This window comes from Fukomys damarensis, unplaced genomic scaffold, assembly GCF_012274545.1.
Source record: "Fukomys damarensis isolate Sample0158 unplaced genomic scaffold, DMR_v1.0_HiC HiC_scaffold_26, whole genome shotgun sequence".
Lineage (NCBI taxonomy): Eukaryota > Metazoa > Chordata > Mammalia > Rodentia > Bathyergidae > Fukomys > Fukomys damarensis.
Genome location: NW_022900938.1, coordinates 33,972,796 through 33,987,505, shown reverse-complemented (window position 1 = coordinate 33,987,505; position 14,710 = coordinate 33,972,796). Strand labels below are relative to the sequence as shown.

Below are 14,710 nucleotides of genomic sequence, written 5' to 3'. Positions count from 1 at the left end.
GTACCTTTTATATTATTGAAACTGTTTTTGAATAAGGTAGCTATTTAAAGTAATTTTTTTTTTTCTACTGGCGATTGAACTCAGGACCTTAGGCTTGCGAGGCAGGTGAACCACTGAGCTAAATCCCCAGCCCGTAAATTTTTAAAAAATAAATGAAAACTATCATATGAAAATTACATGATTTAGAAAACCATAGAGAGGTAATAGTTTGAAGACTTAGGGACAAGAAGGAAACTGAGTATAGAAGATTATTTTTCAGGTAGCTTAAAAATAATTTAAATGATAGGGTTATCATTTTGTTTTTACTAAAAGCTTAATTTATAAGTTACCTCTTCATCTGTAAAACAAATAGAATACTTATATGCCAAACTTTTAAGTGGATACAAATTCACAGAAATTACTAAAACTCAATTTTCCACCATACATTTGAACTATCTTTGGAAGAATTGCTTCTTTTCGTCTAAAGCAAAATCAGAATCTTGTTTCTTAAGAGTTTTTAAAAGTGCTTCTTTAGGAAAGGGCAGATTTGCCACAAGTTTAGAATAACTGGCAGTGTGAGCATAAGGAGTTTATGACTTTGCCAAGACAAAAACTTTAGGTAGCTGTATTCCTGAAACAAATGAGATTCTAATTTCAAACATTTTTCAAATGCAAATGAGGCCCCCATAAATCATTGTGAGGAATTTTTTGAGACATTAATGCAACAGAATTACTATTCCTCAAATAATCTCCAAAGTCACTTTTTGCTAAGGAAATGCCTCTCCTTGATTATTTTGAAGCTGTCAACAGTGTCTCATGGTCACACAAAGAATGACTGATCTCCAAACGACCTATGATTATCTTCAACCAGCCTCCTTTTGAAGCAAGCAAGAAAGAAAAATAGTGCATTAACCTTTTATATCGGTGAAACGATGTTTTTCCCATGCATGAAGTAGTTTACCCATCTGTGGAAAGGTCTGTCTTTTGTTTTTCCCTGTGTTTATAGGTTACATTTTTAAAAGTACTAGTAGAGCCTCTGTACAGTGGATTGGTTCCCTAAAAAAAAAGAGAAGGAAATAAAAAGGTTTAGTGTGTACATGTTGCTATTATACCATTTTAATATCTCTAAACATTTTCATTACACTTCAAATCAGAAGAGTCAAGTTCAATCCTAGAAGCCATTGGGATAATTTTAATTCATTTGATATTTCAAACTAGTAGCACTTTAAAATTCATATATTTTCATTTTGCTTTTAATATGCAAGACCAGTCTCATAATGTGTATTCTAAAATATCTTACCTTTTTTGGAAATACTCTAATTCATGGATAGAAAATAAGGCTCGGGCTTGGGCTGTTTTGTTTCCTGTTTTTCCAGTACTGAGAACAGGCTTCAGGCCATATAAGGTACTCAGTTATGTACTGAATAAGCAGAAAGAATATTGATAGATGAACCAAAAATGAGATGTAAAGCAAAAAAGTAAAAAAAAAATGGGAGAATTAAAATTGGTAGAAATATACAAGCATGAGTGACACAGTACCTTCCTTTAAGAAATCCACTGCTGCTAGTGAGAGGAATCAAAAGAATGAGATGGTGCTAAAATGAAGTTGAAACTTAGAAGGGAGAGCAGCAGGCTGCTCTGAAGGCAGAGACAGATCCCTTGGATAGTCAGGCTTCCGAGTCAGGCTTGAAAGAACCAGATGGCTTTTGCTACCTACATAAGATTGTGTATCACAAAGAGCTTCAAGAGACTGGCACGGGGGACCCTAGGTTCATGAAGAGAGGAGGTCTAGAGGTGGACAAGGCAAGGCAGTTTGTCCTTGGGGTCTGGGGACGCTGTGTGCCACCAAACCTGGATAGCTCGGCTGTGGTGTTTGGGCTGAAGGTGTTTTGAGGGTTGAGAGCAGCGGTACTGCGGCCATATGAATCAGAGGACAAACCCAGTTTAGTTGTGTTAGGTAGGAGCAAGGGGTGTATGCGGGGTGCAATTTCTTCTCTCCAACTTTCTAAGGTTGACCGTGTAGGTTTTGACATCAGACAGCCATAGTTCAAATCTACTCTACCCCATGACCTTAAGCAACTCTAAGTGTGGGGGGTCCGCATCTATTAAAGAGGGATAAACAAACTCTCTACTTCATCTGTGAGGAAAGGTAATTAACACTGTGCCTGGCACCCAGTAAATGCTCAATAAATGCTGCCTTTTCTTATTAGTTCTTATTTACAATTTTTTCTTTATACTTGCAATTTCCTTTTCCTTCAAGGCCTGAAGAGGGTTGTAAAAATATTTTCCTCAGGGTCTCTGGTACTTTTAACATTTCCAAGCTCACTTCCGAACACGTGTAGAATCTAGGTACTACCTCTAAGTTGCTAAGTCTTAAACTCTGGTCTCTTTACCAGTGAATTGCAGAGATAGTAGCAAATTCTAGGCATAGACTTGAAGAAAAACCTATTTTCTATCTCAGTACAGTTTCTTTTCAGTTCTGGAACTAAACAAAACAAATGCTTCCCTTCACTTCTCCCTTCGCTCTTGCCCTTGGACTTGCTGCAGTGCCTTTGTGAGCAAGAATCACACCGGTACCTCTTTCTATGCTGCCCAGAGCCAATGGCTTAAACTTTCACAAAGAGTTATATTGCCTTATTCATGCACTTTAGGAGGAAGAAGCTATCTCTATATTGAGGGCCAATAGAAAAGGGGAACCTTGCCAGGCATGGTGGTGCATGCCTACAATCCCAGCACTCAGGAGGCTGAGGCAGGAGAATCACTGTGAGTTCAAGGCCAGCCTGAGCTACATAATGAGACCTTGTCTCAAAAAGGTGGGGCAGGGCTGGGTTAGAGATGGGTGATGGGGAAGGCCAAGTTGCCATACTACATTTTTTAAATAAAGAGTGCCCTTATTCTGTTTTTTTTGTTGTTGTTGTTAGTACATGTTTATATTACATAATGATTACATTCACTGTGGGGAATTAGTACATGCACATAATTTTTCAGAGTCCTGAGATTATCCTAGATAATTTCAAGGTATCTCTCATCCTTATTTATTTCTGTTGCCATAAGAATTCGGAATTTTTGAGGGTGAAGGGCAGACTGACGTGGTCTTATTTATGGGTAGAGTTTCATTTGCAAACAAAACTCATGTGTGGAATTCTACGAAGTTTCAGAGACTAGAAACTGCTTGCTTACAGAAGAATGAGAGACTTAGAAGAGGCAAGATAGAAAAACATAAAGAGGGACAGGCTTAGGGAGAGACAGAACCTGTCCTGAAGAGGAGGATTTCACAGAAAAGTCACTCTGGAAGTGCTAACAGGATTTGAGTGGGGCCAGTTTAGATCTTTGCAGGACCAATCCCTTGTTTGTAGGCCCCGCTCCTCTTTATGTCAAGCATATTAAAATGTGCCCACATCACACACAGAATAGAATTTATATATGCAATAAAAAGAGTAATTTGAATTGCAATTGACAGAATAAAATGTTATTTTATAGATATTTAGTTGGATGTGTAATTTTGATTGCACAGTTTTCATTCTGTATTTTGAAGCAACTTCATTTACTCAGGTGTGTAAATTTGGAGACAGGGTCCCTTGCATAGCAGGACAACGGATAAAACAGACTCTACCACAGTAGAAGACTAAGGAAGCAGTGTAAAAGGGGGAGGGAGTGAGTCCATATTGCTGTTGGACTTGCTCTTTTTCCTGTACCTTTGGAGAGAGATGTTATCTCTATATTGAAGCAGAGAGGAAGTCCCGTGGTGATGAGAGCTCAGAATGCATTCACACCTGATGTGGTTAGCGGGAGGCAGAGGGAGTGGGGAACTGTGCAGCATCGCCTCCATGGGTACCATGCAGCCAAGACCTCCTGGCATAGCAAGTCCAGCTGGGACACAGACCTGAGTCCTGCCCCACTGCAAGAGTCTCCACTCCAGTTTAAATGGGCCAGGTTTTCCTTAACCATCCGGGATGACCACACTGATTTCCCCCTGCAATGCTGGGGTACTAACTGAGGCTATGGATTCTGCAATGGCACATTTTTCAAGCTTGAAAAAAGTGATAATCAGAAAACTGTCCTGACCTGCAGCTTCCTTAATGACCGCCTCACTGTCAAATGCAGACCTGATTTGCTTAGCACAGAACAAAATCAATCCGTGACTGCAAGAAGTGTCAGGCTGAACATTTTTTCACCTCAAGTTAATGACTTGTCATCCTAGAAAAATGTCTAATCAAAGATGAATTTAAATATCTTCCATTTGTGTTTTTATAAGGAATATGCAGGGGGTTATTTTTAATGTAATAAAAAGATAATCTCTCTTTATAGCTGTGATGAAATGTTTTAGGAAGCAAGAGGGGATCGTTCTGTCCTAAACTTGTCAACTTAGGAGTCCAGTGGGGCCCTATGGGTGAGGAGACTACTGTCCCCTCTGTCCTTGGGTTTTAAAGATCAGCCAAATTCACTTGAAAGGAAATAGGTTTTGATAAAAATTGCATTAAATTGAAAGAAGACCTTTAAGTGTACTCACCGAGCAATGCTTTTCTTTTTCAGGAGGATTTATTAGTGAAATTCAAACTGAATTATTGGAATTAAACCTATTTTGCATTTAAGTGAATAATTATTATTCAGTCATTATCTAGTCAGGAACATCAAACATTTGTTAGTCAAAGAAACTCAACTTAACAAGGGAATACTATTTTTCATTTATGCTTTTATCTGCTTAATACCTGTTTAATTTTAGATGAAGAAACAGCAAGAATTTCGCATTTGAATTTCAGTCATGTTCTACATTCAAATGGAAAACAATTCATGTTTTGGGGGAAATTAGCTGTTAATTAAAATGTTATTTTAAAGATATGAATCATTTGTCAGTACTCATGCCTTTGTATGAGAACATTAAAATATGCTGGTTGGGAGATTCACATCACATAATTGGACAACGGCTTGTTTGCAGAACAATTGCTTATTATTTCTAAGGGGTCGACCACAGGTTGTGCTTGGAAGACCAATTAACAATTAGAGTTCAACTCTACTTGCTCTAAAAGTTTGAGAAGTCCCTCATCTTTTCTTCATTTCAGTTTATTCACCTTGACAAGATACCAAGGCTGCTTCACAGGACTGGTGGTTGTCTACCTACTTGCTGCTATTGTTCCTCCTGCCAGCTTAACCACATTATTTTCCTGGTTGCTCTTCTCATTTTTATTCATAAGTTTATTGGTACGTTTTAGGTATACAGTATAATGTTATTCATCCTTGGGAATCTATCTTGGCTCTAACGTTTTCCTCCATCCCCCTGCCCTCCCTTCAATCCCTTCACCTCTCCCTATTTACAAAGACTTTGTTTCCATGTTTTCCTTTTCTTATATTTATTCCTTTCCTTTCCCCTAACCCTCCTCTTCCTCTTCCCCTTTGGGCCTTTTCTTCCTATTTCACATTATCTCTTATACATTTTGATTCTTATTTACACTTTCAGTTTCTCATACCAGAGAAACTCTTCAGTATTCACACACTCATGACCTATTTATTTCACTTAAGAGTATGGTCTCATTGTGCTTCCATTTAGCTATAAATGTCTCTAGTTTCTCATTCTTTATGGCTGAGTACTACTCCATTTTATTAAAGAAATCACATCTTCTTTACCCAGTCTCAAGTTGATGGGCAATTGGGCTGTTTCCAAGTTTTAGCTATTACAAACTGTGCTGCTATAAACATGGGTATACATATATCATTTTAGTATGATTCCTTTAATTCTTTTGGGAAGATACCCAGCAGGGGAATGGCTGGGTCAAGTGGGACCTTTAATCCTAGTTTTTTGAGGTATCTCCATACTGATTTCCACAGGGGTTATACCAGTCTGCACTCCCACCAACAGTGGAGAAAGTTATTTCTCCCCACAGCCCTAGCAGCATTTGCTCTTGGTTGATTTCTTGATAGCAGCCATTCTTTCTGGGGTGAGGTGGAATCTCAGCATTGTTTTCATTGGCATCTCTCAAATGACCAATGATGTTGAACATTTTTTCATATATTTATTTGCTATTTCTATTTCTTTGAGAAATTTCTGTTCATTTCAGATGCCCATTTTTGGATTGGGTCTTTAAGTATGGGGAGCCTGATTTTTTTAAGTTCTTTATATATTCTAGATAGTAGATCTTTATTGAGGAACAGCTGGTAAAATTATTTTTTTCCCACCTGGTGGATTGTCTCATCACTCTGTTGTTGGTTTCTTTTGTTGTGCACAAGCTTTTTAATAAGATGAGATCCCAGTTGTTGATTCTTTGTGCTTGTTTACATGCAACTGAGGTTTTGTTCATAAAATCTTTTCATATGCCACTGTCTTCAACGGTTGTACCTTACCCTCTCTTCCAGCTGGTTTAGTGTTTCTGTTTTAATATTTAGATCTATGATCCATTTTGATTTTAGTTTAGTGCATGTTGAGAGATATAGGTCTAGTTTTAATCTTTGGTAAGTTGAAGCCCAGTTTATCCAGCACCATTTATTAAAGAGGCTACCCTTCCTTCACTGAGGGTGTTTAGCTCCTTTGTCAAAGATGAGGTGGCTGAGTGTGTCTGGAGTTATTTCTGTATCTTCTAACCTGTTCTATTGATCCTCGGGTCTGTTTCTTTGCCGGTACCCTGCTGTTTTTGTCACAATAGCATTGTAGCATAGTTTCACGTTGGGGATTGTGATATTCCCTACCTTGTCGTTGTTGCATAGAATTGCTTTTGCTATGCTAGGTCTCCTCTGGCTCCAAACGAATTTTTGGATTGTTTTCTCTGGTTCTTTGAAGTACGCTGTTAGAATTTCAATTGAGATTATATTAAATCTATATAGCAGTTTTGGAAATATGACCATTTCCATGATATTGGCTCTTCCTTCTGAGGAGCAAGAAATGTCTTTCCATTTTATGATACCCTCTTCAGTATTTTTTTTCCAGAGTGTTCTAGTTTTCAGAGTAGAGGACTTTGATTTCTTTAGTTAGGTTGATTCCTACCAATTTCATTTTTTTGGTGCTGCTGTGAAAGAAGTTGTTTCTCCAATTCTCGTGAGACGTCTCTGTTCTTCCTGTACAGGAAGGCTATTCATTTTTGTGTGTTGACCTTGTATCCAGCTACTCTACTAAATTTTGTTATTATGTCTGGAGACTTTTAGTGGAGTTCTTGGGGTTTTCTATATAGCGTATCATGTCATGTGCATATAATGACAATTTAATTTCTTCATTTCCTATCTTTATTCCTTTTATTTCTTTCTCTTGTCTAATTGCTGTGGCTAATGTTCTCAGGACTATATTGAACAGAAGTGGTGATAATGGACATCCTTGTCTTGTTCTTGATTTTAGCGTGAAGGATTTCAGTTTTTGACCATTTAGTATGATGTTTGCTGTTGAGTTTTTCATAGATGGCTTTTATCAGGTTGAGATAAAGACTGTCCCAATTTTCTGTAGGGTTTTTAATCATGAATGGGTATTGGATTTTGTCAAATGCTTTTTCTTCATCTATTGAGATGATCATATGATTTTTATTCTTGGCTCTGTTAATAGAGTGCATTACATTTATTGATTTACATATGTTGAACCATCCCTGCATCCCTGGGATGAATCCCTCTTGGTCAGGGTGTATGATCTTCCTGATGATCTCCTGGATTCTGTTTGCCAGTATCTTATTGAAGATTTCTGCATCTATGTTCATTAGTGAGATTGGCCTATACTTCTCTTTTTCATTTGGGTCTTTCTCTGATGCTTGCTTCCAGGAATGAATTTAGGAGTACTGCTTCCCTTTAAATTTCACTGAAGAGTTTAAACAGTAGTGGCAATGGTTCTTCTATATATGTCTTGTTGAATTCAGCAATGAAGCCATCAGGACCCAGGCTTTTCTTTATTGGTAAGTTTTTTAATTATGTTTTCAATGCCATTGATTGATATTGGGTTATTTAGAATTTTTAGATCTTCTTCATTCAACTTTAGAAATTCATATATATCTAGAAATCTATCCGATTCTTCTGTTTTCCATCTTATTGGTGTATAGGGTCTCAAAGTACGTGTTGATTCTGGATTTCTGCTGTGGCCATTGTAATTTCAACCTTTTCATTCCTAATTGCATGCATATGGGCCTTTTCTTTCTTTCCTTCTTTCTTTCTTTCTTTTTTTTGATAAGTTTGGCTAAGCGTTTGTCTATTTTGTTTATTCTTTTGTAGAACCAACTATTTATTTCATTGATTTTTAAAATTATTATCTTTGTCTTCATTGCATTGATTTATGCTCTGATGTTTATAATTTCCTCCCATGTATGAGCTTTGGGTTGTCCTGCTCCTTTTCTAGAAGCTTGAGGTTCAGCATTAGGTTGTTTATTTTAGCTCAGTCTGTTTTCCTAATATGAGTATTCACTGTTATGAATTTCCCTCCTAAGATTGTTTTCATTGTGTCCCATAGATTCTGATATGTTGTATTGGCATTGTCATTTAATTGTAAGAACTATCTGATTTCTTCTTTAATTTCCTCTGTGACCGGTTGGTTATTCAGGAGTATGTTGTTCAATTTCCATATGTTTATGAAATTCTTGTGGTTTCTTTTGCTATTAATCTTCAAATTCATTACTCTATAGTCTGAAAATATACAGGGGATAACTTCCATTTCTTTGCATTTACGTAAACATGTTCAATGAACAAGTATGTAGCCTGTTTTGGAGAATGACCCATGTGCAGCTGAAAAGAATGTGTATTCTAATTTGGGGGATGAAACACTGTGTAATCATCTTTTAAGTCCATTTGTTCAAGAGTTTAGTTGTGCTCTAGTATTTCATTATTTATTTTTTATCTATTTGTGACAATGGGGTATTGAGGTCCTCTACTATTGTATTAATATTTATTTGCTTCTCTATGTCCATTAATATTTGTTTTATATAGTTGGGTGCATTAGTACTTGGTGCATATATATTTATGATTGTCTTCTTTTCCTCTTGGATTGTTCCCTTTATGAGGATGTTGTGGCCTTGTCTCTCTTAATTAGTGTTGGTTTGAAGTCCATTTTATCTGCAAATAGGATAGCTACTCCTGCTGTTTTGGGGGTTTTTGTCACATGGAGTATTGTTTTCCACCCTTTAATTTTCAGTCTATAAGTTTCTTTTTGAATTAAATCTATTTCTTGTGTGCATCATACTGTTGGACTTTGCTTCTTGACCCATTGTGCTAGTCTATTTCTTTTGATTGGTAAATTGAGACCATTAACATTGATGGCTATAACTGATATGTATTGACTTATCCTTGTCATGACCTTTTCCTGTTGTTGGATTCTTCCTCTTTGCATTTAATTTCTTGTTTTGCCTGATGAATTCTTTGAGTTGGGCTTCCTTGGGTTGTGACCCTCATTGTCTTTTCCTGGGATATTGTTTAAAATTTATTGGAATGCTGTTCTGGTATTCATGAAATTCCTTAGGTGTTTTTTGTCATGAGAGTATCTTATTTCTATATCAGGTATGAAAGATAATTTTGCAGGTTACATCAATCTGGGTTGGAAGTTATTTTCTTTTAGGATTTGAAATATTACACTCCAGGCTCTTTTTGCTTTGAGGGTTTGTGTTGAGATGGGCTTTCCTTTATATGTGATTTGCTTCTTTTCTCTAACTGCTTGTAGAATTTTGTTCTTCTATTGGGTTTCTAGAATCCTGACTATTATATGGCTAGGTATAGATTTTTTTTATCATAACTAGTTGGAGTCCCATATACGTTACTTATCATGTGTCAAATTCTTTTTCACTGCTTGGGAAGTTTTTTGCCATTACTTTTCTGAACAGGTTTTTTTTTTTTTAATGTCATTTGCACTATCTCTTGTTTCTTCATTGATTCTGATCAGTCTTATGTATTTTTCTTCACATCATTTAATAGCTGCTGGACTGATTTTTTTGTGTTCCCTTGCCATTTTTAAGAAATCTTTCTTTTCTTGGTCACTAATTGCAATCCTATCTTCTATATCTGATATTCTGTCCTCACATTGGCTCATTCTGCTGCATAAACTATCAGTGGAGTTTTTAATCTCCCCGATATCTGTTTGCATCTATTTTATGGTTTTCATTTGTTCCCTATGCTAGGATGCCATCTTGTCCCTCAGCTTCTCTATTTTTATCTATCTGCTGTAGAGTTATTAATCATGTCTCTATGGGCACAATCTCTTTTGTTCTGATAAATTATTTCTGATTTTATTTTTTCTAGATCTTCTTTTGTTGCCAGTTCAGAGTTCAGGTTGAGTTTTAGATTGTTCCATCTTGTTTCCCTTAGGGTTGCCTTTGGTGATATGAAAGTCTACTTTTGAGTCTTGTTTAGGTTTCTTCTCATTTCAATTGATGCAGTCTGCTGTGTCTTTATGCAGTGACTCTTTGCTCTTCCTGTGGGCTCCATTCTCAACTCAGAGAGGCCTTCTCTCTGCTGCCCACCATTGCACCAATTCCTAGGTTCAAAATGATTGCCATCTGGATCCCCACACTGGACTGGGCTTTTGGCTGGGCTGTTGTCTGGGCCGATTTTGGCTGGGGCGTGTGTACATGTATCAATGGTATCTGGTTGGGCCTTTGGCTGGTGCCTGAATGCCCAAACTGCTGGTGTCTGGGAAGGCCCCTGGCTTGGGCCTACATGCCTGTGTAGCTGTTGTCCTGGTGGGCTTCTAGCTGAGGCTTGCATGCACTTACTGATGGCATCTGTGTGGGCCTCTGGGTGGGACCTGCACACCCATGTCACTGTTGTCTATGTGGGTTTCTGGCTGGGGTCTGCACATGCTTATGGATGGTATCTGGGTGGGCCTCTCTCCTGGTTGCTCTTCTGACTCTGCCAAGCAGTTGCTTGACAATTGGTGAGAGTTTAAAATAATGTCTGTGGCTATGGTCATCAGGTGAAGTGAAGTGTACCACAGCTTTGGCCTATTAACAGTATGTTGCAGGTTACTGAGCTAAACTGCTGGGTTACATTTTACCCTAATAAAGATGGATCAATTACATTCCTATTGCAAATGTGCACTTTACTTTTCGAAGAATTTTGTGCATTCATGAAAAATCCATACATGCACAAGAAGAAAGTTACATAGCAAATTTCCACAGACCCATCACACAGATTCAACAATTATGAAGCTTTTACTGTAACCACTTTATCCCTCCCACCCATTTTCTCTTTTGGCTGAATTATTTGAAAATATACCCAACCTCCATTTCCATTTGCTTCTATATTGTTCAGAATATATTCTTCTTTTGCATCACTAAAATGTTTTCTAGCAGAGTCACATGCCTTTATCATACCTAATCAAACTACTAGTATTTTAATATTCAATATGTATTAATTTTTTCAGTTGTCTTAAAAATATATTTTTATAATTACACTATTTAAATTAGGACCCAAATAAGGTCCATTCATTACATCTGTTGGTTGTATCTAAGGGGATTTTTAAATTTTCAGTCTCTTTTACTGTACCAAATATTATGATTAATTTGAAATAACTGCCTAAAATGTAAATATTCCTTGTCAAGATAAAATTATTCAAAATAGAGAATTTCATTTGCTTTAGGAATTGAAGGTATTGCTATAGGCTTAGAGAAAACAGTGTTAACATCAATTTATTTGTGCAAATGAACCCAAAGGAACATTGTGTTTGCCTATATTTTCTCCAGTGTTTTTAGAATCTGCAATGTAAGATAATTGCTATGAGATAGATAGGCACACCATTAGAGATAGAGAGATGAAATTAAAACCATGAAATTGTTTCTAGGGGTCTCTAGAAATGCAATTATCTCTCCTGTGGAAAAGAAACACAGAAAAATTATAATCCTGTTTTCTGTTTGCCTATTGTGAAGAAAGGACTCAAATTATTTCTAGTGAGTAAATATATTTAGAGGTTGATACCTCATCTTTTAGTGGATGTCTAAATTTATGATATTCACAAAAATTGCCTGATATTTAAAAAGCTTTCTCAACTTTGCCTTGAACCTATTATATCAGTAACAACTGTTTTCATAGAAACTGGCATGAGCTATCATACTATTCACAAATATTATTCCATCAGCTATCACATAACCAATTCATGGAAATGTTGAGATCCAGCACTTATGCTTTAGTAAATGGGGTCTGAGGGACCTCTTGGTGGTAGGAGGCACTAAATAAAACAGACCTCCATGAGGCCCGTAAGTCACTATATCAGCAGTTTCATGAGACTTCAGAGTGGTGGCAATCCCCACTGCATGTAAGACATGTATATGTTGTAAGGGCTATCTGGATCCAGATAATGGAAAGAGATTCTTTTGCCCCTAAAGCAGAACAGAAACAGTTGGGGTTATGATGAGAATGTTAGAGAAATAATGTGACACCTGAACTCTCTGTCAGACAGAAGAAAGTGGGGCACTGCCCCCGTTATTTCCACCAGTGACTGTTAAACAAAGAGTAGCAGTAAGTGTTCACATACTGTCTGCCACTTAGCCTTTGATCGCTCTGCTTCAAATTTGGCAACTTCTTTACGGTCATGAAATGACACCAGCAGCTTCCAAATGCACAGAAGGACAACCCCGATGAGAAGAATAGCCAGTGAAACCCCCAACATGATCATGGGAATGTTTGGAGGTTTTGGGCAGTCTGTGAAAACAAATGAAATTGTGTGAAAAAGCTGAAACAATCAACATTTCATTTAGAAAAGACATTTTTGTTTTGTGGTTTTGAGGATTGAACTAATGGCCCTGCACATGAGAGGCAAGGGTTTTACCACCATGTTACATTCCTAGCCCACGGGAAGACACTTCTTATGGAGTTTTTCATTCATACCTTTTCTACAGTAAAGGAATGTTGACATTATTTTGTCTTGCTGAATTTTTTTTTAAATACATTACTGGTGGAAGGATATCTCTCTATCTCTTCAAAGCAGAATAGAAGATAAAAGAAAAATTTAATCATTCCAAGTAAATGAATATATAGTCAGCTCTCCATATTCTTGGGTTCTGCAAGCTTGGGTTGAAAATATTGGAAAACATGTGTCTGTATTGAACACAAACAGTATCCCCCGCAATGTTACCCTTTAAACTATAAATGCAATCACTATTTACAGACATTGTATGGTGTGTTAAAAATGACCTAGAGATGATTTAAAGTGTACATCAGGATGTGTACAGGTCATGTGCAGAACTACATATTCTATGTGAGGGCCTTGAGCATGCACAGATTTTGCTATCTTCAGGAGGTTCTTGAAACCAGTCACCTGAAGATACTGAGGGATGATGGTGTACTTGATGACTGATTGAAAAAGATTTAGAAACCCCTAAAGTAACCTTTGATGCACATAGAATATTTAAAGGACCATGAAAAAAGACTACATAATTTAATCAGTAAAGATGTTTCTTCTGAATAAATGATAAAGTAGAAGTGGAATGTGTGTGTGTGTGTGTGTGTGTGTGTGTGTGAATGTGTGTATTTAATATATGCAACTACTTCTTCAAGGGTCTTTCTGAATAATCTTTTTAAGCAGTTTGGGAGATTGCAGTGGTATCTTGGTTCACGAACTTAATCTTTTTCCAGGACTCTAGTTGCAAACTGAATTGATGAGAACTGCATCAAATTTTCCCATAAAATCAACATTGAATCTAACCACTGACTTTGATTTGACTTGATTCTTGTCCAATTCAGTTGGTGACCAGAATCATGGAAATAATTAAGTCTGTGAACCAAGGTACTACTGCACATTTAAAATTATATAAAACCCAAGCCCTGAAAAAGTTGTTAGCTGGAACTTCCTTTCTTAGAGGCAGAAGGCAATCCTGGCTCAGTTTTATTTTGTTGAACCTAATTGTAAGGCTCTGATATTCTGGAAAGTTAGTGGACTACAGCAGGGAGGATTAGGTTCAATTTCCATCTGATATACAGTACCTGTGTCCCTGATTTTATCTGTAAAACAAAATTCAGTGTTCCTTCAAATTTCCTAATCACAGAAACAAGCCAGGGTACTCATGCTTCTTACTCCACAGCATCCTAGACACCTTTCCTAAGATTTTGATTCACTAGATCTTGGATGAAGCCACAGTTCTTTCAGTACGGAAAGTATTCCAAGTGATTCTTACATTAGGGAAGTTTGAGAAATTAGATGTTCTATATGGACTTCTCAACTTGAGGATTCTATGAAATGTTATTTTGACTATTAATAGTAGCAATATAATTTTGCAATTATATACTACCTTCCTTCACTGACACCAGAAAGACTAATGATCCTTGCAATATGCTTGGGAGATGATACATCTCTTAATGAAATATTGTAATTAAGCTCTCATGGAAAAAAAGATTACATAAAATTATCGTTAAACATCTTCATCTCTCTGCAAGAAGTGAGGAGAAATCTATGGTACCTAGGGAGGAAATGAATAATGCTTGGTTTAGCCTCTTATTGCTCTTAGATATTTAATAAGGGGAGTTTTACACATAAGACTAGTCATGCTGCTTTTCAGATCAGATCTATAGCCAATCTGGATCTGAGGAGGACTAACGATCACCTAACAGCATGATGCCCACCCTTACATATTTTTTGGCAAGGAATTATGTAAGGAGATTATGCAGAAATAAGTAAAGTTGCTAATGACATACCTACTATAGCATAAAGATCTAGAGAATGTGTTCTAGCATAGCAAATGCGTGGCTGCCTCTAATATGTTTCTCTGCAAAGAAAGCAGCGGCCATGTCAATGAGAATAAGCACTGTATTGGTTTTATCTTTGTATTTGGTTTTATCTAAGAAATATCTGGAGTGG

The 14,710-nt window shown here is 36.9% G+C and overlaps 1 protein-coding gene across 2 annotated transcripts in view; it reads right to left on the bottom strand.

Annotated features, from left to right (window-relative positions):
• Nucleotides 1–397: 397 nt before the first annotated feature.
• The window catches only part of Itgb6 (integrin subunit beta 6), an 80,920-nt gene continuing 66,607 nt past the window's right edge, over nt 398–14,710 (bottom strand). Inside the window, exons 14-15 of one of the 2 annotated variants that reach the window (XM_010606819.2) lie at nt 12,392–12,558; nt 398–1,035 (exon numbers count right to left, since the gene is read on the bottom strand). In XM_010606819.2, the coding sequence (XP_010605121.1) occupies nt 937–1,035; nt 12,392–12,558 (266 nt within the window). In that variant the 3' untranslated portion in view covers nt 398–936. The remainder of the gene's footprint in view (nt 1,036–12,391; nt 12,559–14,710) is intronic. The other variant, XM_010606818.2, reaches the window with a different exon arrangement.